Genomic DNA, 24,382 nt, shown 5'->3' on the forward strand with positions numbered 1-24,382 from the left:
AGAGAGAGAGAGAGAGAGAGAGAGAGAGAGAGAGAGAGAGAGAGCAGGTCCTTGTCGTTCACTCACAGATGACTGACTGGTGTCTGCCGTTGTGCAGGATGGAGATGGAGACTCTCCAAAGAGCAACGTTCGAAACTCGCAAAAGGCTTACAGGCAAGCTGTGCCAATCTGTCCCACACTTCCTCTGAGCTGGGAGGAGAGATAGGGCTGCATGGGCACTCCGAGGGAAAATACATGCTTTAGGATAAAAGTCAAGTACGGGTTCAGGTAGAGCTGGGGGCCAATCTGTTTCCATTGTTAAAGTGAAAAAAAGTGAAAAAAAAAAAGCACAAACCGCACGAAATAAGCTTCCAAACACGATTAGGAAGAAATATTATTTCAAACAATAGGCTGCTTCCCAACAATGCCAGCCTCTTCGTTTTCACACTCTCTGCCCACCTGCAAACTTGACGTGGAACTTGTTCTCCGGCTTAAGAATCTGGACGTACAGGGGGCAGTTTGGAGCAAAGTCTTTGACTGCCCAGGCTCGGAGGATGGTTTGATGGTCCTGGCCAAACAAAAAAAAAACAAAACAAAAAAAAAAACAGCCTATTGAATTGTATTGATCACAGAAAGTGGGATGGAAGAGAGAGGGAGAGAGAGACGGTAAGGTACAAAGAGATCATAAGAGGCATCAGACTGTTATAGCATTCCTCTTAACCCGCCTGATGGTGTGGCGCAACGCAGTCCTGAAAGTTCAGAGCAATTCATTTTGGACTTCTTGTTGTCAGATTTGTTAAGATGGTGAAGAATTACTAGTGAAATGAAAGTCATGGGATGGCTTTTAAATGCGAAAGTAAGAATGGCATAGAGCTTTACACTTACAGCTAGCATTTATTTTGATCTGAAGAAGATKAAAGTCTTGCACTAAATATCCATTGAATAAAATGTCTGATGTCTTGAACTAGACTCCACCAAAATACCTTGTTGGTTACACMTTTTGAAAATGATTTTGGAGACAGCTCCTTTCATGTGTGCAGAAGTTTTCTAACTTCACCATCCATAGACTTGACAGAATATTTCAGCACTCCTTGAAGGAGARTTGGTATAGTTCATTAAAATTGATTGATTTTCTGATACAGCCTTAGCTTTTAAGGACACTTAGCAGGTTTCTAGAGGATTGAGGTCTGGGCTTTGGGAAAGCCGCTTTTCCCCATTTAAAAATCATCTGATCAGAATTTAGCCGAGGAGCACAAACAACCCAGAAACCACCAATAATCAACCAAATATTGTCCATTTTCCTCAAAAGATCTGGATGGATGGTGAGGCMTTTTATTTCACGACGACTGTGAAATAAAAATAGCATTAGGCTTAAAATCCCTGCAGGAAGAGCAAAAAAACTTTAGCCATGATCAATGCCGAAGAGAGTCAGGATCAAACAGGGAAATGTTGAAGCACGTACAGCGGCAATGCGGTCCACTTCAAACCGGTTACTGAGGATAAAGCAGGCCTCAGCATCGTCCATCCTGCAGGTAGTTAGTAGAGCCAGCAGCCACAGGAGCGAGAGAGGCAGACGGAGTGGGAGGGAGAGAAAGAGGAAGAGAGAATCGGGGGAGGCCGTGAGACACAGGAAGAAGTGTGTTGTCATGTTATTGTCAGAGAGGACAAAAGAGGAAAAAAGTGGGACGACAGAACAACAAATGCACCAATGTAACTTTATCGCACACAMCATTTTAAGACGAGATAGTGGGAGGTGAGGGGAATAAACAAGGAGGCTTTTTTCCGTGACACTAGCATAACTTGCTTCATTTGCAAGTCAGTATCTTGCAAAAAAGTATTCATACGCCTTGAACTTTTTCACATTTCGTCACAGCCACAAACTTTGATGGCATGTTGTTGAGATTTTAAGGGACAGATAAACACAAAGCATAGAATCATAAAGGAGAGAAGAAATAAGCGAGTAAAAACCTGAAAGATGCGACCTGCATCTTTTTTCAGTCCCCTCTACTCTGATGCTCCAAAATAAAATAGAGTGCCACTGATTGAAATAAGAAGTTACCTAAATAGCGCATAGAGTCAAAGTGTGTGTAAATTACTCTCAGCTGTTGTTTGTGCATTAAATATAATAAAAAGGTTCAAGTGGTATGAATGCTTCGTGTGACGTTATATCTGAACTCGGGGGGGTGGGGATGGGGGGTGGAAATTACAGGTGTTACTTTTGGACTCCAGACACTTCAAGAATTAATTCTGAGCTGCACATTAAACATTATTGACTACTGTGGCGCTTTTCATATCTCCCCAGTTTAATAAAATCTGTTGTAGTTAAGCTTTTAATAAAGACAGCCAGCCGTGATTACTCACTTGGCCCTCATAAGGTCTTGATCTTTGAGGGCAGACCCCTGCAGATAGATGACTCTCAGAGCCCAAAGAGGAACATGAAGGACCCTCCTAACCTGGACGTCCATCTCAGCGGGGCAAAGGATCACCACGTAGTAGTCCTGCACACACGCAGGAGGAAAAACACAGCCCAACGGTTTTAGACGTTTATGTTCGCTGCAAAGACGCTTGCAGAGGCCACCGAAAGGCCACCGAAAGTCAAAAAATGTATTTATTCACTTAATGCCAAATTTCACATGTCAAATGATAAAAAAAAGCCCAAGTTATACTCAGCCTACATCTACAAACGAAAAGTAAGATGATCCCCAGAAAAACAAGTAAATATTCACACCTTCCAGCAAACAGACTCACAGCTGCTCCGGCATGAATAAGTCAGAGTTGGATCCTTGCTATTGCAGGATTAATCCCCTGCTTTGCCCTCTGCTGCTGCTTTGGCTCCTGGAAAGGTTTAATTATAGGCAACAAACACGCTTCCACACATTCAGCGGACCCCTGAAAACCTCCGTGTCCTACTTCAAAGCAGACCTGAAGCCGAGGGTGAGCGAAGAACTCGTTGAGGAAGTCCATGAGGAGGTCGATCTTGAGGCAGCTGACACACAGCACCACGTGTTTCTCCGTCTGCGCCCTGTAGCGGCTGTAGTTGCCTCCGGATTTCTGCCGCTCCATCCACAGAAAGGCCAGCTGCTCGAACTGCATCGAGGACGACATTTATCCCATTCAACAGATGGAAAGCGGATTAGGTTAGCTGGAATACAGCAAAGACCCAGGTGGTATATGAAAAGAAAAATGATGCCCAGTGTGTGGTGTTTCCATTTGATCAGGGAAAGTGTTTGGGGGCAAATTAAGATAAGTGGAGATTTCAGGAGTGTGGGTGAGTGGAATGTGATAGTGCACATTAACTGGGAGAAACGCGTAATGGAAATATTAGTGCGGCTCAGACGAAACGGCACAGATGTTATCTGGTGCAACAGGAGGAGCGGCGGATGGTAGAAAGTATTAAATCTGAGAAAATGAAGTGCTGAAGGAATGACGAGAGTTTCCTACACACTTCAGTTTGTCGTCACACGCACACACACGCGCACACACAAATCTACTCAATGTGAAGGTCAGACTCGGAGTTGACACTGACGAGAAGAAGCCCTGGTGACTGCTCTGATGTGGATCCTCTGTTGGAGCAGCAATCGTTGCAATGAAGGACAAATAATAAAAATATTAGATCTTACATCTTTGTAATTAACTGTTTCTTTTCTTGCAAGTGTTCATTGTGCCTCAGATAAAATAAAACATTGTTAGCCATATATGCAACGGCTCCATCGAGTGTACACACCCCGGTTTAAACTCCACATTTTGGTGATAGAAAAATGGAAACCAACTTGGGTCAACAAAAACAAACACATTTACCAGTAGGACAATTTGTTAAAAAACCAGAAAAGAAAAGAAAAATGCTACGGTGGGGTAAACATGYGGTCRGAAAGGTTTTCACACCCTTAATTTACAGCGTTTTATGAGGCACCTTTTGATTTAAGTTCAGCATTCAGCARTGTTGAGTCCAAAACTTTGCAGTGTTTYATGTCAGAGAAAAGGTAGTTATCAATAATTTAAKAAAATGACGGCGGCTGCATCGGAGACCTGGATGAAAAGACAATTACGACAGAGTTCAGGAAGGCTGCCAAAAGGTCATCATGAACAAAGAAAGAGCTGCAGAAATTTCTGCCAAGTTCTGACTGTTTATCCTTATCTGACTAGAGGGAGAATGAGTCACGGTCTGATGAAACTGACAATTCACAAAGGCATGTTATACAGATAAACGACGTTAATTATCAAAACAACACCTYACCCACAAAAGCAGAGCGATCGCGTCGTCACAATTTGCTTTATTTTAGATAAACCACAGGGTTTTTGTGCAGGTGAATAAGTATGTTAACATTTTTGATCACCAATCGGTTTTAATGAAACCACCCCCTGCCCCAAAAAGAGCTGCAGATAAAGATGGATATTACTTCTCAACACAACAGTGAGTCCAAACGTCCATCCAAAAACAACTGAATGATGACTTGATGATACCAAAGCCAGTTTAAATCTGACAGTAAATCTGTGAGGTCACCTGAAGATGGCGGTGGGATGTGGTGAACTTTTGCAAAGCAGAGTGAATTGACTTACTGTCAAGTCAAACTGTGAGATGCTAATAAACTCCAACCAAAAAAGACTGAATACTGAAATTGAACCAAAAGGTGCTTTAACAAAGTATTAGTTTGAGGGTTTACACACTTTTATGCAACCAGATTGGTGTATTTTTTTATCTTCCTTCAGACATATCCAATTGTTATATTGTAGACTTTTACAATATAACGTCATATTTTTATTTTTTTTTTTACGTGGAATTAAGTTTAAAAAGTTTAGAGAATGTATCAGTTTTATTTTTCACATCACAAAAACCGGATGTTTCATCATGGGTGTTTACAGTATAAGTCATTAGGATAGCATTTTATTTTGCCCCAATTTATGCAGCCGTTTTGAAATTAATGATGTATTGAGGTTCACACAGAAAATATCAAGATTTGTTTCAAGCAAACTCAAGTGATGAAACTGAGTTGTAATGAAGAAAATGTCAACTTTCTCCTAATTTTTGTTCAGAATCACAGTCCTAAAAATCCCATCAARAGGCACAACCTCTAAAACTCCAGCAATTTGTCAAGAAAACCCAGTAAATCAGATGTGARCTGTGGCTGTTTGTAGCCCAGACAATGGTCAGGGCCAGACAGAGGTACACACTGAGTCACAAACACCTCCAACCACACACACACACACAGGATGGGGGCCAGCAGGGGCCAGTTTCTAAATGTCACAGGGCATTTAAGGATGAAAGATGTGGAGGGGAAGTGGAGAGCATGAGATATCAAAGTTAAAGAAAYGTTTTGCATAAATKTATTCATCCAAGTTTAGAAAARTKTTCTGAAGCTAAMGTTTATTTTTTGTTGTAATAAGGGCTWTGTGCAATCACCCCAGCCCAGCTGGAATACAGAGAGCTTTTGATCATGTTAGCCTGGGATTCAGTCCCAGTYAAAGATGTACGGCAAGCAGTTGTAACATTTAATAAATCAACACAGTTACATTTAGCTGCATTTAAGATAAACACGACATCATTTTCTTTTACTTAAAATGAAAAATTGACGGTTAGTCATGGTCACATTATTACACAGTCTTCTTCTAAAGCATTGGAAAGTACTGTGTTCATAAATGTACTGTAATTTAAAAGCATTTAAATATGACTCACGAATGACTAATAATTCAGGCTTTTAAGTCAAACACTTGTAAAACTGTTGGAGTCCATTCATATATTACCTGTATRCAGAAAGTTAAACACTTTAAATGTAATATCCAACCAAATGTTGCAAACAACCTGCTGTGATTTAGATATTGAAAATATTGATACTGCAAAGATGATTTCTGTTCAACATATTGAGCGGCTCTAGTCTCAYGGTATCGTCACAATCCTTTGTATTTTAGTTAGAAAGTCTTGGTTATTAAAAATGTTTGGTTTTTTTGTATTACTGCATCCTGGCTACTTGTTTCCACATTTATCACGATATGTAAAAGTGAAAACTCGAACRTATAACTAACAGCCAATTAATAGTCAATCATAAACAACCCGTCTGAAAACCTTAGGTTTTTTATCTAGTCATATCTTTTTTTTTTTTGCCTACTTTATGTATGTTTTATTGAAGTAATTTCTTGAGTCTGGCTATAAACATGCCTGGATCCAACCTTCCAAAAAATATAGTTAGTTAGTTAGTTAGTTAGTTTATTCAGGGTTTCACAAGCTGGTGGCATGAACAAATTTTCACGTTGTGTCTGGATTTAGATTAATTTTTACTTTAATAAAATAAAATAAAAAGTTTACTTTATATGTGTTTGTTTGATTTAACAAAACATGAAAAMGTGCAAGAAATCTGAGAGGGAAAATCACTATTCACGGAGTCCTGAATCTTCTAATAAAATGAATAATAATAATAAAAAAAGAACCACCGTTTGGGTTGCATTAGTTGACTTGAATAGCTCTTTGAATGGTTTCACAGGCAAGACTGATTTTAATATTATAGTGTTGTATATTTGAAATTAAAATCCAAACTCACACAACTTGTAAACACAGAGTTATTTCAACAGGGAAAGTCGATTTAAGTATTCTTTTGGGAAGGTAAAATTGCTCATTTCTGCTGGAAATAAATGAATTTTGAGTTGAATGACTATTGAATCTGTCAGGTGCTAAAATTGGTTTTAGGTTATTGCAAATTAAAGTAAAMAAGAAAWAAATAAATAAATAAAACAGTCCACTGTACCAGCGAAGCTCATCATTGTCCTATAACTTATTAGTCGTGCGTCTATAGAGGGTCTCGATCCAGAGAGAGCCGCTCTGACTGAAGGTAACACACATGAAAACATCTGCTCAGTGGGAATGAATCCCATTAACACCTTTGTATGTACTGGGAGGAATACAGGGGCAGCTTCCACCTCCGGGTTTACACAGCCCTGATGAACAACCGCTGGGAAACCATCAAACCGATGCATTTGTCGAGGTGTTTTATCGGCCCCCGTACGTGTGTAAACAGCTTTTCTGAGTCCCCTTCATATATTTTCCTTTTATGGAGCAGCTCAGAGACAGGGATGAGATTTAGGAAATCGAGTGAGTGTAGAAGACTCTCTTGTTGCTCTCGGAATAAAAATAGTGTCGTAAATCTACGTAGGAAGCTGTGAGTCATCCAATTATTGTGTGAAGGGGAGATACAAGATTACTGGAGATAAGGGGAGGAATGTTAATGTTCTTGAGCATATTAAAAAAACGAATAATCTTTTGAGAGTGACAAAGTGGCTGCTGAATTAATCTTTGTGATACTGTCCTCCGTGATCAATATGCGCGTACTTGGTTTAGCCAGAAAGAAAAAAAGTGAATTWTATTTCAAATATAATTCTGTCTTATGCTTTCAGAGTTTAATAAAACACATCAGAGTAAAATTAATTCTTGCCTCAGGGATTCCACAACTAACTAAGCAAACATAGCTTTTGTTAACATGACTTGAATAATGCCTGTACTCTTTTATGCAACACCATTAAAAACATCATTTATACCCCTTCAACATTTACACAGTTAAATGACAATTTTCTATTGGGATGCTGTACAATAAACCAACAAAAATAWTTTTTTYCCCACATAATAGCAAGACATGCAACAAATCCTCAATTGGAATTATGTATGGACTTTGACTAGGTCATTCTAACACAGGTCATACATGCCCCTTGATTCACCATTTAGCATCCTTTCATGGTGCATTCACACTAAACGCGTTTATGTGCTATGTCTATGCAGCGTTGGACGTGTCCAAACGCTCAAAATGCTCCAAACGGTTCAAATCGCGCCGCGCTAGACGCTCGAAACGCATTTGGTGTGAATGCACCATAACAGATTTTTCTCCTAGATTGTCCTGAATTTAGTTGCCTGGATCTTCCCAGTAACCAGCACACTTAACCCCTCTAAAGAAAAAAAAAAAAAGAGTGTTTATGCAGAAACTTTTATTTTCAGAYACTTGTAAACATTGTTGAAATTCTGTCCACAAATATTTTAATGGAAAAACCACGAAAGCACTCAAAGATCAGAAGTGTGCTGGCACATCAAACTAAAATAAAAAGTGTTGGCATCCGTGATATCACCTCTACCCAATAACATTTGTTGTGGTTCTAATGCATAAATGAATACATTTGCAAAACACTGTACATATGACCACTGTTTTGTTACCTGGATGGGGAGCACGATGAGTGCCACAAAGATCATGATGACCACCAGAAGCTGAGAGGGCCATATCTGCGGCGTGACGTCCCCAAAGCCCACCGTGGAGAACGTGACCACGCAGAAGTAGAGCGAGTCAAAGAGGGTCAGGTTGTTTCCAGCTCGCTCCAGGTGCTGGATGCCGCAGATGCTGACGCGGGTTCGCAGGGTGGGGAAAAGACGGACAGAGACGGAAAGAACGGCAAAGTGAGCATCAGAGACACTTCCCATGCTGCGAGAGGCACCGGCRCTCATGGGAGCCATTATTCAGGCGGAAATGTTTTTCACACCTGTGCAAATATCTGTGACTTTTTATGTGCAAAGACGGGGGCGGCTGCATGCCTGAACGCCTTTCTTTGTTGGAAATTTCTGCACGGAGATGTTTYGTGGCTGTTATCGTAATATTCAGCTGATATGCGAGTCAACTGGGGGAAATGTCAAACTCAAAGTGGTCAGAGAGCTCAACTCAAGCTGTGCGCACAGAATCTCCTTGAATTGCTCCTGCCTTTTGCCCCACGTGTGAGGCAAGCTGACACATCGTCCACTTCGCCGAAGCCATCACCTGCTGTCATTTAAGAGCACCTTCTCACTCCGGCAGTAACCAATTACCTCTCTTCTTTCTGCCGATCTCTCTCAGCTCCCACAGCAGCAATTTCCAATCCCTCTAGATGTCTTCCTTTTTTTTTTCCTTCTGCTGCTGCCTCGTCTCATCTTTTTTTCTCTCCTCTCCTATTCCATCTCCACTTTGAGCTTTGCTTTTCTTTACCTGTTGCCACTCCCTCCTTGTTCAGTTGTGGTACTCACCATGTAAACATGAGACAGACGAGTGTGCTGATCAGAATCACGACCTGATTAAACATGGCTGAGTGTGTCCGCTGGATCGCCCTGTGGAGATCATTCTGCAGGAGGACACAGAGAAGGATATTTATTTCGAAAACAAACAGACGGCACAAGCTGATGGAGAGAATGTGGAAAAATATACGAAATATTAAAATGAGATGCGAAACTGTAACCCCTGGAATATGTGAAGCAGCATGGATGGAGTATTGATGGAAAGAAGAAGTGCGTACCAATAAAACAAAAAGATGAAAAACTAAATTGAGATGTGCAGTTGTGGCAGATGTTTATATACACTCATCATGGATATGGATATCATGCTAAATTGGGAATTTTAACAATGAATTCTGATCTTTTTTATGTTYATTATGAAATTATTTTGCTAAAAACCCGGTTCAAAACCAGGWAGCAAAATAAACGTMACCAATTCCTCCAAAAAGAGTAAAATAAAGGTTTCACCCCCTTACAAATYMCCTTTGCTTWTTTTGTCACATACATTTAATAATGATAACCYAATTAAATACAAAGACCAGTTTACAATTATTTAATTAGGGAAAAAAAACTGGTTCAATTMAATTCAATTMCRTTCYATCATTGTAGCTGGAGATGTGCTTTATTTACTGTCTTTGAGTAAATTTATGTTTKTGCGTCCRGCATAAAATTYGTTGAGATTAAATTTAACTAWAAAACAAACAAAGCYGTCACAGTACCATAAGCTTGGTTTACTRTCAGAATGAAGATAAGCAGTTTCTTCTATTATTTMTTGATTCTGAAGATCTGGTAGTAATMAAATCTGTGTATGGCCAGTGAAATTAAACCTAAGCACATTTAATGTGTCATARCAGGAAGAGAGGTTTTCTCTCACAAAGGRCAGGTTGATATGGTAGYTTTAGCCCTTAAYAAGTTAAATCATCATTTAGAAAATATTGATTCAATGTGTAGCATGCAGAAGGCGCAACTTGCTAACGTWAATTTACCCAAACATAGATGGGAGTGTGAAAATATTATTGTACGTTCAATTCTGGCCATGTCAACGTCAGAGAAAAACWAATTCTTRTGTTTAAAAGTATGAMGTTTTGTGGAAGAGAAGAGCTTAGATGGATTATTAATAAGAGTTCTACATTAAATCATGGGAYTCTCTCCTATGATRAGAGAATGAAGCTTAAGAACTTCAGTRCTTCACTTACTATCATGTTCTCCAAAGCATGTTTGGCCAACCAGCAATTCAGAAATACAGGGATGAAAATATTTCTCAAGGAGGGCAAAATCACCTGTCAGGAGAAAGGAAAAAAAAAAGGGCAATGGAGTTTCTGTCATATCACCTCCTTTTATTACATTGCACGCTCCTGAAATCTCTGGTGAGAGAAGAGATTATGTGAGGAAGAGCCTCTTGTTACATCCTCAATGTATCACWGCAGCAGGGGTCAAAACGAAAGGCCCGGCTTAGAGATTCCCATGCTGCCGGGGTTCAGTAAAGCGTATATTTCCCACTCACAGTGATCATGAAGGGAACGGTGCTGATCATCTCCAAAATGAACGGGACGCGTAGGACTTGCTCCCAAACGTTTCCCTGGAAACAGAAACCGCACACAGAGAGGTCAGGAATCTTCGCTGTGGCTGCGACTTTAGGAGTTAACTCATATGGCTTGGAGGGGGAAGCTTCTCCACCATAAAACACATCAGGATGTACACAGGTTATAAAACTCCCCTGTGTAGGTTTAAGAGGCGAAGCAGCATTACTCAGTTTGCTCTTAGCCACGCTGTTCAATTAAGATGTCAGCCGTTGCTGTTTTTATGTGTCTGCTGCCTGCATGCTGACCTGAATTCGACTAGTGTAGGTGGACAGTCACAGGATGAGTCCACAGGAATCAGTCAGCTTTAAATGCTAAGACCTCCATCCTCCAGAGGAATCTGTGGAGTGAGCCCTTCATAGGCTTGCAGTGTCAAATACATCAAAAGCGGGGCAACCCATGGATGGATCCTCCCCCCTCCCAGCTGCCTCGACACAGGGGGTTCCCCTAAAGCTGCTCTGATACATTACAGAACCATGTGAGTAAGCTAGAAGGCCTCTCAAACTGGAAAAGCAAACATGAAGACAAAAAAAAAATAAGAGAAACATTCATGCATATCAAATCCATCCAAATGTTTCCAACGCCGCCTGCGGACATCAGAGCCGCAGACTTCACAAAAGGCTTCAGAGTGGCCATCGAGGGCCACAAGTGGCTCACCTTGTAGCTGAGATACACGAGCAACATAGTTTCTGAAAAGCTGATGAAAGCCACAAGCACCTGCAAAAAGAGAGGGAGAGACGGTAGGTAAGAGACGGTCGTACAGACACAGAGGCAGAGCAGACAGGGACAGAGAGAGAGAGAGACAGGAGCAGGGAGAAATTAGGAGGCACAGAGATGAAGAGCGTAGGAGGAATCAGTGGGAGGGCTGATGGTTTTGCTTCAGAGGGAATAGCTTTAAATGAACCAACAGACATTTTTGTGTCTGATCTTTTTTTTTTTTTTTTTTTTTTTATATTTACATGTGTATGTGTGTAATCGCTCTGCTAGTGTAAACACATTTTAACTACAGTAATTTAAACCGCATGTGTCAAAACCCTGAGATGGCCTGACATGAATTTACTGTCAAACAAAATGCAAAACAAATGTTGGCATGTAGGCATACATGAGCCAGCCACGAAGTGAAAACGCCCGATAGGTGACGTTGATCATGTTTAGATGAAGGTTGCACGGCATCCTGACGCTACAACACACAATAACGGTGGATATGAGCGCGTCCTGCCACCACAATCAGTCAAACCAGAGGCARTTTTCTCTGAGGAACAACATACATAGCTAAGAAATTACAATAAAACTTAGTTTAGATGAAATACACAAACTTATTAGACCTCATTCCTTTTTCTTATCACTAAAAGGTTCTACAACAGATTTAGCAAGGATGTGCAGGATACACCAAGTAATCACTGCCAACTAGAATTGACAGATTATTTTTTTCTGATCTGTGAGCCTCCAATATGCTACCTGGTCAGGTTGTGTGGAAGTGGGAAAAAAGACTTTCAGCATCACTGAGATAAAAATCACAGGAAGCAAAAAGACATAAGACTTTTAGAACGGAAACTATATTTTCTAAGCAGGCACTTTGGCTAAAAAAGGAAACTGAACATATTACAGCAAATTTGCTGCATTTTATCCACTTAAGAAGTCCAATTTTACCTGTTATGCATCATGACGGATTGCAATATGTTAGTAATCCCTTAGAAATGTCACAGTTAAGCTGCAGGAAACTAATGGCAGGAAATGCTTATATAGACTGATTCTATTTTCTAATGCCAGCCATGCTAACCATACTAAATGCTTCCATAACTTGTGACTTCTGTAACTTTATTTTGAGATTTTGGTGAAATTATGTTCAGAGCTGTAAAACTGACACGCATACAGCATTAAAAAGAAATAATTATTGATCATTCACAATAAAAGGGCTTCACAAGGCTCCATTTATAGATAAAATAAAAAAGTTAATCATTTACCAAGTTAACAGTTATTTAAAGTTAAATTAAAGTTATTTAAAGCTAAAATCAATATACTTGCTACATCCAGGTCCAATGCAGCTTGATGCGTTTTGGTGCAATAAGTCATAAACTATGCATACAAAATTGCATTCTATAAGGTTTGAGTAGCACATTAGACAAATAAAAATATGAGGTCCATCTTCTTTATAAAGAAAAACACAGAAATGAAGCTGGAAAAAAATCCAGCCTGCCTTCAATGAAGTGAACAAACAATCAGCAAAGCTATATTGTGACATATTAAAACCTTAATTAAGTTCCACGTCATTTATTATCATCACATTCTTGATTTTAATATTGCAACTGACTAATGCGTGTTCCTTATGCGAGTATTTGTGAATGACTGTAGGCTGACAAATKCTTAACAAGGCATGTGATAAGAAATATCTGACCTGCAGCGCCCACAGCGGCAGAGGTCTGTCAACCCAGATGATGAGTTTCCTACAGAGACGACGGAGGGAAAAGAGGGTTGGAGGGTGGAGATTAGTTGAGTAAATACAATGTTTTAATAAATAGCTTCAAAATGTAATATACAGGCAACTCTCTTTCCCCCCAAACGCTGCAACTGTGTCTACAAACACAACTCGAGTTGCTGCGTTATAATTATGGCACTCAGCTGAAACACAGAGGGCTCACATGGCAGGAGGAAAGTCATTTTTTTGTGGATTCACATTTGCATTCTTATTGTGACAGAGCGGGTGTTTCTTTTCCCTCCAAGGCACGCTGGAGCGTGGGGTAGGCTGCTTGCCATGAATGCGATGCTGCCTGCAAAGGGAGGCAGCCTGAACTCACTGTGTCAGGCTCCTTATTCATTTGGAGCCAGAGCTAAGCCAGTGTCATTAGCCATCAATTAGATCAATAGGTCCCCTGAACAGGGAGATATGACACAGCCTCAGGTCTGTGGGCGCTAGCCAGAGCTCCTCTGTCTCTGTTCTAGTATATTACATACTTTATCTCCACTAGATCGCTGTTGATTAGCCTGCGCAGGCACTACGTACATATTATGCTGACAGCTACTCAATACAGCTGGATTGTGACAAATGAATGAGGTCCTGCGCTGCTTAATATCAATACGGCAGATTGTGCCGGTTAAGTGAAGCTGCATTGATTGTGTTACGCGGCGTTTCCGTCCGGTGAGCCGGGGGTCGTGGGGGTTTTTCGTCCTCCTGGATGTGTGGTTTCGTTCTCGGCGTCCGCAGGCAGAGGCCATCGCTCCTCATTAGAGCCGCAGCCGTTTGCATGCTTACCAGTCAAACTCACTCCAGGGACGGGATGATGTGTTCTGCTTGGTGCAGTTGACTCCACTGCCACTGCAGGGGGCAAAACAATGAAGAAGAAAGAAAGAAAGAAAAAAAAACACATTTAAATATAATTGATTTTCTCTGCCACATCTGCAAAATTTAAGCAAAAACTCCAACATCCCCTTTTGTCTCCTGCAAAAAAAAAACATCTCACGTGGAATCCTTTTAGCAGGATGCTTTACACACTGCGCCATCTCATTTATATTGACCTGCTGCTCCTGTGACTGTTATCAGGCCCTTAAAGTCACAGAGTTTCACCTCATTAATCCCCCCGTGTTATTGCCGGTTCTCTCACCAGTCCTGCCTGTCCTCTTGCGGGTTGTCAAGCAGGACTCTGACGATGTAGAGGAGGCAGCTCAGCACCTTGAGAGCAAAGTTAAACATTCGCACTCGCAGACCTGCAATGCAAATCGAAAGGAAATAGACACTGAATGTTTTAAATCGCAAAACCCCCCCCCCAAAAAACACAAAGACACATTATGGTATACTATGAGTCACAATTTATACCATTTCTAAACATATTGGCACCCCCGGTAAACGAGCATAAAAAGGCTTAGAGTAAATTTGTTGTGCCTTTAAGTCATAATTTCACACTGAAAATTGAAGAAATACAACCTTTCAGAATGCTTATATTTATTAATTAATTAAAAAACAAATAGGGAATAACTTATTCTTCATAAAACCCCAATTAAAAGCAGACCAACCAATTCCTGTAAAATATGTAAGTTACTTATGTTTTCCATTTTATGTTTTACTTTATTCAATTGCTTTCTATCAAAGTATTATTAAACATAAGGATCATAAACGACATTAGAGGCCCACTGGAGTCACTATTCAAAATAGGAAAGGCAAGTGGACACACTATTTAAGTAATGCAGATGTGTGTTGATGTTTGTCTATCAGAAAATCTCAACAAGGAAGTATCCGTTTCTCTAAATGTGTCCATATCTTCAGTCAAACATCCATAATGTGATGTTTGACTGTGAAAATAAAAAGATGAATCTGTGTCAAAGCGTTTACCTTCTACTCTGAGTGCCAATAAGTGTGAAGTTCTCTATAAAATGGCTAACAGGAAAAGGTTAAAAACCCTGAATGAAGCATGTTTAATCTTAACAACCAGAGATACAGATGAGACCGTTTCAAAGAGAGGACAAGCTGAGGAAACATGATGAAATCCGGAGCAAGAGCCGCAGAGCTTGACACCCAAAAATGAAGCCCATCTTTTCCACCAAAAGTGGGAGAAAATTGGCTGGAAACAAAGACGGGGCAAAACAGCAAAATTCACATTTCGTTTCCAGATGGCTGAAGGTGAAGCTCCAAAATTCGAGGACTTACTGGATCTTTGGTTTTTGATGAAGAAGAGCTTCAGACGCTCCTTGAAAGTGTTCTCGTTCACATAGAACTCCACCTGCACCCTACAAGAGAGACGGRCAGTMGATAAGAGAGAGGTGAGGATAATGAGGAAAAGAGTAAACAAGGAGGTGCTTTGGTAGCTGAGGGGAGAAAACGCTTCTTTCATTGTGTCAAAAAAACAGGAGCCGAGAGGAGCGAGAGCAGGGRGGTAAACAGCAAAAAAAGAAAGRAAAAAAGAACAAAGGTGAGGAAAAGAAAGCGTACACTTGAGTAAATTGGAGATGGAAAAGGAGATAATGATTATTTGAGCAGAAAAGTATGAAACTATGACAGTGCGGCTGGCTACATTAAAGACTAATGGCTTTGGGAGGAAATGGTGTTCCTGCTTGTGCGCCTGCCCATCGGCCCAGACAGCCGCACTCGCTCTCGTTATCTCCACTGATTAAATATAGAGCAACAAATTACTTCCCTCTGATGTTTCTGCTGAACATGGGAGGCCAATAATTACTGCTCTTTCTGCCTCCCCAGTCCGGCACCCCCCTGTTAGAAGGGACACACACACACACACACACACACACACACACACACACACACACACACACACACACACACTCAGCATGTATAAACGCAAAAAATAAAACCGCACACCTGCTACCTGGGTATTAGTAAATATTGGACCAATTATATGTCCAGCTGCCGCGGATTTTCATGTGGCGGAAATGGTAAAGAAACGGCTCCATGTGTTGGAGTCACATTATCAGACATGCTGTAAGGTGACTGCATTTCCTGTCTGACCACCTCAGGGGGGAAATTCTGCGCGGCTCTGCTTTGATTCAGTGAACAGAGCAGTGGATGACTCAGGCTGGACGTGAAATAAGTCTGGCCCCGCACGCTGGTGGTCTCCTTATACAACATGGGAGGATAAAAGAGGAGCAGAACAACCGGCGTCTGTTCTCCTGAATGCGGGAAGAGGTGGCGGCGTCGGCAGGGGGTCCTCTCTGTGTTCCGGGAGAGTTCGCTTTATCACCGGTCCACATGGTCTGACACACACCAAAGCAGCACACCTCTCCGGGAAGATTTGGGAGAGGGGATAACTTTCTTTTGTTTCTATGGGAACGCCGTTTTTGTTCGCTTCCCTCAGTCTCACAGGAGCGGATGTGTGCAAACATGTTCCCGTGGATTGTGTTCAGCCATCGGAGTTGATGGCCCCGCTGCAACTTGTCGACGCCCGCCCTTCCCCCCCGCACCTCCTCCCCCACCTTCTCTCCGAGCAGATTGGTGACAGCGATGCCTTTGCACACATGATGGGGACTGAAAAAATAGAATAAACAGAACACAAATCTGCATAGCTCCATCCATTTAGCACTAAAAGGAGGTTTTACTTGAGCTTTCACCTTCCATAAGAACAAGACAGCTGACAAAAAGCATAAGTAAGTGGACGGCAACGCATTTTGACAAGATTACACTTTGCAAATCTTTAAAAAAAAAAAATCCAATCTCACTTTCTTTGTGTTCGTTTTTAAATTCCTTGACACTCTTTTAAGATGCAAACTCAACCACTCAAGCAATCGACAGTGTATGTACTGTAAGTACTTCCAATATAATGCTGTAGCCTCCCACAGCTGCACGTCTGTTACCGTCCTCCATTTCTTCTGAAAAGCTTTGCTGTGTCAGATTCTTGTTTATTATTCTCATAAAAAAATACTGCATATGTTTTTATGATTTCTTTCTTCCAAGGTAATGTGTTCTTTTACAGCAGCATCCATCAGAAACAGCACTTGTTCATCTCACGCTGACAGTGTTTTCTATCATATCCAACATCTCCAGTTTTTTATTTTTTTTCTCCCACCGATTTCATTATTTCCCCAGGACATTTTAGGTGACTTATGTCCTTACATTCAAATAAACACAATTTCCTTTGAAACTCAAATTTCTTGCTCGAAGCATGTTCAAACTTTATGTCTTAAAGCTACAGTGGCGAAATGAATGTTTTTAAAGCGGAGTTAATGGCTGAAAGCAAAGACAACAGTATTGTGCAGAAGTATTCTTTTCATGTTTTGCTTTTATGACATTATAACAACAAATTTCAAAGCACTTATTGGGATTTTATGTGCTAGACCAATAAAAAGATACATAATTATCCAAATGAAAGTGGTTTATGACCTTTTAATGAAATAACAGCTGCAAACCTTTTTGGGTTTTATTTTACCAGCTTTGCATATAAGCCCCGTCATATTGGATTTTCAAATCTTGCCTCAGTTTCTTCATTGGATTTAGGTCTGGACTTTGACTGGGTCATTCTAATCCACAGTCATTCCTTATAAATGTGGTTGTATGTTTAGGGTCGCTTTCCTGATGAAAGATGAACTTAATCTTCCCTGTCTCTGCTATAAGAATCGATAAATTCACACAGCATGATGCTGCCACCACCATGTTTTACTGGGTATTTGCTTAATTGTAAGGCTCAGATTTGTGGAGCGCACCACTAGTTGTCCTGTTGAGAGTTTCTTCCCCCCGAGCCGAGGAACCCTGGGACTCCTCCAGAGTCGCCGTGGGCCTCTCTGCTGCTTCTCTGATTAATGTGTGAAAAAGTTTGTAGTGTCTTAAAACTCTTGCCAGGCTCTTTGAAGCACAGTAATCTTCTATGTTGTTGGGTTGGGGTCTTTAATTAAGGAAAGAATAAATAGAAATGACCACTACATACACACCCCCGAATGTACAGAAAAGCTCATATTTACTAGATTCCTTAAGAAAATGTTAGTTTTCCAAAAAATTATATAAATCTGTGGATTAAGGAATKACATTTCAATGTATCAAATARAAGAAAATCCTTTGATTTCTTTGAAAATATCAGTTGAACAAAAACATAATTGAAATCTAATAATAAAAAAAAGATCTGAATCTTTAGCTCAGTTTTAACAAAGAAAGCACGCTTTGAAGAGGGTGACTGCGCATCATTTTGTAATGTGGAGTAAATCTGTTTTAGCATGCACAAGTGTGGGCCAAAATAAGCAGACACAGTTAGACGGACAGACTGACCGAAGGAGACATGCAGAGGCGGATCTTAGAGAGAGATTGCCGAGCCTTGTTYTCTTGCTTTTTCCACCCATGCCTTCACTCTGTAATGACACAGCAGTCGGCCAACTAATGACACAGTAAAAGAAACTACAGATGCCTAAATGTGTGCATGGACACAGTGGCACTGTGCCGGCTCCACGTTTAAATTCGAAGCAGTGATTGAGCGAATAAAAAAAGGAATAAAGAAGCCTTCTTTCTTATTAGGATTTATTCAGCTTAATGGCTGAATTCACAAGTGGAGTCAAACTGATATCTGCCTGGTTCTGGTGAAAGCTACCAGGCTGTGAAAAAAAAAAAGTCCCCATAACAGATTGGGTGTGGGAGACATAAAAAAAAAATCTTAAATATAAACTTATTTCCACTCCTCAGCTTGGCATGGCACATGAGGAAGCTCAGATCTGTGAATATCACCAGTGTTTGTTTCCTAACATGAAGCATGTCGTTTCTGTTTTGTCGCCCCTGTGAAATCCATCTTTCAGTGCAGAACRCTGTGGGCTAAAGCGTGTAGTCGTTTTTCCAGTCGTTTCCATGCAGCTCACCGACACCATAGAAGGGATTACACCTAAAACCTTTCTGAACTTTGTTGTCTTTCGAAACATAAGACATAAGTGTCTGTGGAATAGCCTGGATGCCGGGAGCATCTGTGGCTCCGGCTTTTTATTGCAGGTCATCAGCTCTCGTGTTAAAAATCGSCGATGCCTGGAATGCATTCTCAGATGATAGGRATAATGATGTACGCCCTTGACCTTTCCTCGCTCTCTCTTTCCACAGGTTCGTSGTAGTACATGGTGAGCGTGCAGCGGTAACAAGATCGTATCAGCACACAATGGGAACACAAATTTCAAGCCATTTCTTTCTTAGATGAAATGTTAGATTTTGAAGTATTCCTGTATTGTATATCCTTCTGTTCTCTCTCTCTTTTTTGTTGGATACACTTTCCAATAATTGAGTTTAAATCAGAAGCTACTCTCCTCTATGAATATTTTCCCTCCAGTATGTCGTTTCTCATTAGCACATCATGTTCCCCTATAAGAGGCAGCCATTGTTAATCTGGATGACTTCATCAACATGCCTCTCATTCCCAGCACACTGATAAAACTACCGGGTAGAATTTACCCAAGAAAAGGGATGAAACAATTTGCAGACTTTTTATTTGTACAGTTCAATTATTTCCCCTAGCAGACGCAGAAGTTAAATTGACCTAAATGTATTTAGATAMATTCAATTTYTACATCTTTGCATACCTAACAAAAAATGTTCTACACTTGTAAAAACTGAAAACTGATTCCCAAAACCTTGGAAATTGAATGACGTACACATCAATTTTCTAGAGGAATCGGAATATTTTGATTCATGTTAAGTAATGGCACAATTTTGAAAGTTTATACACAACTAAAACAATAAATAATTCAATTGCTATTCTTTTTCTTATCATAGAACTATGGAACTACAATACCAAATTTATGTTAAATCCTTTATCTACTTAGASTAATTGTAGCTAAGTTGAAATGTTCACTGGCCACATCTGAATTTATGAATGAGATGTGAAACTTCACTTTTAAGAACCAATATGCTTGGCTTAAATAACATTTTACAGGCTAAAATTTTAAAACAAATCAACATTACGGCCAATAAGGATTCTAGTTTCAGTTTAAATAAACAAAAGGATGTAGTAGAAGTGTTTTATATCTGACATAGTTTAATGATCTTATGTCCTGAAGTGCAGATCATCTGCTTTAAATTTGTGCTACTTGCACCCCAAAGGAAGGAAAAGCTAAAAAATAAAAAGTCTTGCTTAATTAGCTCTATCTTTCCTAAAGGTTCAAAAGTAATTGGATGAATTTACATAGCCCTATATAAAATATTCATTTCCAGTATTTCTGTGTCACAAATCATTTTGGAGGCAATGAAGGCTCTTAGACTGAAGCCTCTACAAAGGGAAGGGGTTCCTTTTATGAAATGCTTTGCTGGGAACTGATCACAATTGACATCAGTTTCTCATTAGTAGAGATTTCTGTCTTCAGTTTTATGTGCAGTTCATTTAGCCTATGAGGTAAAGGTGAGTTTTCCTGTGTGTTTAGATGAGTTTATTGAAGCTCTCTTTGTAATCATGGAAAGCASATTTGTCACTATGTTGGTTGGACGACCTCTTTACCCAATCACATACGGGTTCAGGTAGAAACAGACATCGCTATTGGCATAATTAACCACAAAGTTTCCTCAGAAGGGTGTACGATGTGTAAAAATGTAAGCGATAAAATAGATAAAAAAGAAAAAAAAAAGAAGTTCCTGAAAGAAATGCTTCTCGATCACAACAAAACAGATCATAAACAAGGGCAGATGAGTTCAGTTACACTAAATGAGGCAAATGAATGACATGACCTGGCTCTAACATCTAGCAGAGAGACAAGGTGCACTGTGCTTCGACCAAGCAAAGGGCAGGAGAACAGCTTGTCCCTGACCCAGATACAACAACCATCACCCACATAAAAGAGCAAAGACGGCAGGTGGAAAAGRACGAGGCTGTGTGGACACGTCCCTGCACAAGAAAAATCCATTTTCCAGGCACATTTCTGCATTTTATGACTTACAATCCAGGGATTCATGTTAACGGAGGAGTCAAACGAAATGAAGAGCATTTTTTTAATACTCCTCGCTGTTGCCACCGAATTGATTTTAACACTCCAGTGCAGCAAGCACTTTCATAAGAGCATAATTATGACAGAGGCATTTAAAGAGTCTGTTATTCTGTTCATTTACCAGTGCAGAAGCAAGAAAGAAATATATAATTATGAGTGACAAACTGCACTAATGCATGTAGATTTCCACCCGACTTAATAGTGAGTGTAGTCCATAGGCCATAATTGCTTACAAGAAAATTAGCATTTAATCCTACGGCATATTAGAGATAAATACAACCGTACATCTGGTGAACTACCTTCTAAAAGACAAAAACTTTAGTGTTCACTCCAAAATGCATCCGCTGCTCTCTGGCTTCTGTCTTTTTGATACATTTTCCTAGTTTTCCACAGGCATGAAAGCTGATGCTGTGAAATGCAGCTTCGGTTCAATTTTAAACTCATTGAGTGACAGAACAAAAAGACGGCAAATAGCCCTGCATTAGTTATTCTAATCATGAAATAATATATGGTTTGACTTGGTGCTCAACTCTATTAAAAGTGCTTCAATGAAATCCTATCTTTCTATCTCCGGAGACTACATTAGCTCCACTTGTGCACAGGCATTGCAGATTTGATTAGATCAATGGGAGATATGGGCCTTTTTTCACACTAGGCTTCAAAAAATCTCTTTGAGAATAATGACAGATGCAAAATGACTGAAACACGAGAGAAGAACTTTCTGTTTTTCTGTCCTTTGTGTCATTGAGCTGCTTTGGACTTGAAATGTAATTCTTTTGGTGTTTGAGGCTATTGCACCCAAYGGTTTGCCACACTTTGGAGGATTTGGGTCTTACAGTTACATCAAATTTCACACTGCAAGACCCCAAAAACAGTCAAATATTTGCTGGCTTGCCCCACGGCAATGTTTCCGTGCGCAGCATGAAAACATCTAAGTGTTAACATTGCAAATTCAAAAACCTCAAGGCTCGTCATGGGAATTTGATAGCTACCTCATTAAGGCATATTTGCAGTCAAAGATAGCCTAAAAATAAAGTCTTGGAGCCTTGAAGACCATGAGAGACAACCTGTTTACTGTCTGTTGTCAATACTACCTTGGGCTGTTGTTATCATGTAATTAAAAGAGACAGGGTGCAACCAATTTAAGCCAAACACAGTGCGTATCTAATTTGATCAATATGTTTATTCTGATTGGAAGTAAAATCTATGTTTAGAGTCATGATTTCAATCTGATAATCAGTACAAAAAAAAAACCCCTAAAGAGTATACAAAATGTTATATTTTCAGAACAGACACAGTATTTGCCTTCAGTACTTTCTTCTGATTAGTCTCTCTAAATTACGGTCAGGTAGGAGAGCGTACACACATGGTTGAATGTCCTGTGTGTCTCCATGTTGCCTAGCGATGAACTGGCGACCTTTGGGGGCTGATTAAAAGCTATTAATTAGAATATTTAAAAAAAAAAAGGTTTTGGTCTTCGCAGACAATTGAAGCCCCAAATCTTCTAATAAACCATGTTGGCGCCTTAATTTGATTTATTTTCTATGCAAATGAGGCCTATTTGCTATACAAGACGCATTAATCTTTTCTGAGTTAATACATGAAAGACTTTATTAGGAATTTTCTAATGTGTCTCTCCTTTATTTACCTTTTCTCTTCCATTCAAATTAAAGCTTATAAGTATCTTATGTAATAATTAGATTTATGTGCCAAAGGCAAGGCTGATCACACGAAAAAAAATGACACACAATACAATTTTTATCCCCACATTTCTGGACAGAGATAGCTCACAGTCCTACATGAGCAGAATACAAATCTTTTGTGAAAGACTCGCTCACACACTGTTGCACTAACAGACATGCATATTGGCRTTATTGAGAAATCATGTTCTACACTGGTCTCACTAAATTAGGGTTTGATAAAAAAAATTAAGAGGGAAGACAAGAAATTATTGGAGCAGCGCCAATTGAGAAGGAGACTGAGTGAAGCGGAGATAAGTAAGAATTAGTTTTAAGATGAAAAGCCTGTGATTTGTACAACAGTGGTTTGATTGCAGCTGAGGAGATTTTAGCCAACTTTCAACAAAACAGACATATGAGTTAAACTCAGATAGGAGTAACATTTTTGCACTAAAGCGCAAACAGACCTTTGATATTCCCCACTTTCAAGTGTAGACACAACAGGATTTTGGTAGAAATAGTACAACTTCTGGTGTCAGGTTGGCAAATATTAAACTCAGAACCAGGCAAGAAAAATATTGTCATTTCCGGACAATCCAACATGGTTTAAGTAAATATGGGGAGTGTGTTTGACTGGCAAAGTCCTCAACAGTCTGAGGAAGATTTGTACTTGACTGTTTAGTCATCTGGCATTTCCTCCAAACAGAAGCCTCTGACTCACTGGCAGAAAATATAAATGCTGGTTTGATCAGAACAGGCACCAGAATGTTCCCAGTTTAATTTTCCTAGAAACTTCTCCAACAAAAGGACAAGTATTTGCATGCTTTTCTCACTTACAGTGCAGAAACACAAAACGGTAGGAACTCTGCAGAAACCAAACTTAACTTATGTTTCAGTCTKCAGAGGCACATGTTACAGGTGCAGCTCAATAGCTACTTACTTATTGGTATTTTTWAAAAGTTATTGAATGAATTCAATTCAAATAACGAAACTGAGATTCCAGGGTTTATCTCTGGAAATTTTTACATAAGACAAATGAAAGACCAAAATTTACTACAGACAAATTAGTTATGTCCATTTGTWGTCTATAGGGCTGGTGCCTGTCTTCAGCTGTAATCGGGTTAGAAGTGGGATTCACCCTGAACAAGTCGCCAGTCTGTCACAGGGCAAAAAGTCGAACTATGTGTGCACACACACACACGCACGCACGCACGCACGCACGCACGCACGCACGCACGCACGCACGCACGCACGCACTTCTGAGAATGAAGAACAGTCAAATTAATCTAACATTCTGGGAGCCCTGTACTTTTGATATATTTCAGTTTCAAATTCACTTTTTGAATTTAAGTGAGTCCCTAAGTAAATTTAAGTAACTTGCATCTAATTTGCTGAGAGACAGGTGTATCTGTGTTTTTGTGTCATTTGTCAAAAGTATAAAACATGAAATTCATTAAATGTATTATTTTCTCTGTCAAAATGTAATTAAATTAAAGAAACAGCAGAGGTGAATAAAAAAACTGGTTTATGCAACACATGGAGACGTTTTTCAGAAAAAAGAATAGGAGATCCCCATGTGTGAAATTAATCATTAAATCAGATTTATTCTCCAAAAGTCTCAACTGCAATCTTGTTCAACAACTAAAAACTAAATTACATGGGCTTAAGGAACAGTTTCGAATATAGAGAGAGAGAGAGAGAGAGAGAGAGAGAGAGAGAGAGAGAGA

The 24,382-nt window shown here is 39.9% G+C and overlaps 1 protein-coding gene across 1 annotated transcript in view; it reads right to left on the bottom strand.

Annotated features, from left to right (window-relative positions):
• Nucleotides 1–24,382, bottom strand: part of kcnt2b (potassium sodium-activated channel subfamily T member 2b) — a 51,524-nt gene that overhangs the window by 22,282 nt on the left and 4,860 nt on the right. The window contains exons 2-14 of the mRNA XM_017306120.1: nucleotides 15,242–15,321; nucleotides 14,202–14,304; nucleotides 13,853–13,915; nucleotides 12,998–13,046; nucleotides 11,260–11,319; nucleotides 10,527–10,601; nucleotides 10,219–10,302; nucleotides 8,999–9,093; nucleotides 8,165–8,345; nucleotides 2,902–3,066; nucleotides 2,341–2,477; nucleotides 1,442–1,505; nucleotides 428–547 (exon numbers count right to left, since the gene is read on the bottom strand). Of these exons, the coding sequence (XP_017161609.1) occupies nucleotides 428–547; nucleotides 1,442–1,505; nucleotides 2,341–2,477; nucleotides 2,902–3,066; nucleotides 8,165–8,345; nucleotides 8,999–9,093; nucleotides 10,219–10,302; nucleotides 10,527–10,601; nucleotides 11,260–11,319; nucleotides 12,998–13,046; nucleotides 13,853–13,915; nucleotides 14,202–14,304; nucleotides 15,242–15,321 (1,276 nt within the window). The remainder of the gene's footprint in view (nucleotides 1–427; nucleotides 548–1,441; nucleotides 1,506–2,340; nucleotides 2,478–2,901; nucleotides 3,067–8,164; nucleotides 8,346–8,998; nucleotides 9,094–10,218; nucleotides 10,303–10,526; nucleotides 10,602–11,259; nucleotides 11,320–12,997; nucleotides 13,047–13,852; nucleotides 13,916–14,201; nucleotides 14,305–15,241; nucleotides 15,322–24,382) is intronic.

Source organism: Poecilia reticulata, linkage group LG8, assembly GCF_000633615.1.
Source record: "Poecilia reticulata strain Guanapo linkage group LG8, Guppy_female_1.0+MT, whole genome shotgun sequence".
NCBI classification, from domain to species: Eukaryota; Metazoa; Chordata; class Actinopteri; order Cyprinodontiformes; family Poeciliidae; genus Poecilia; species Poecilia reticulata.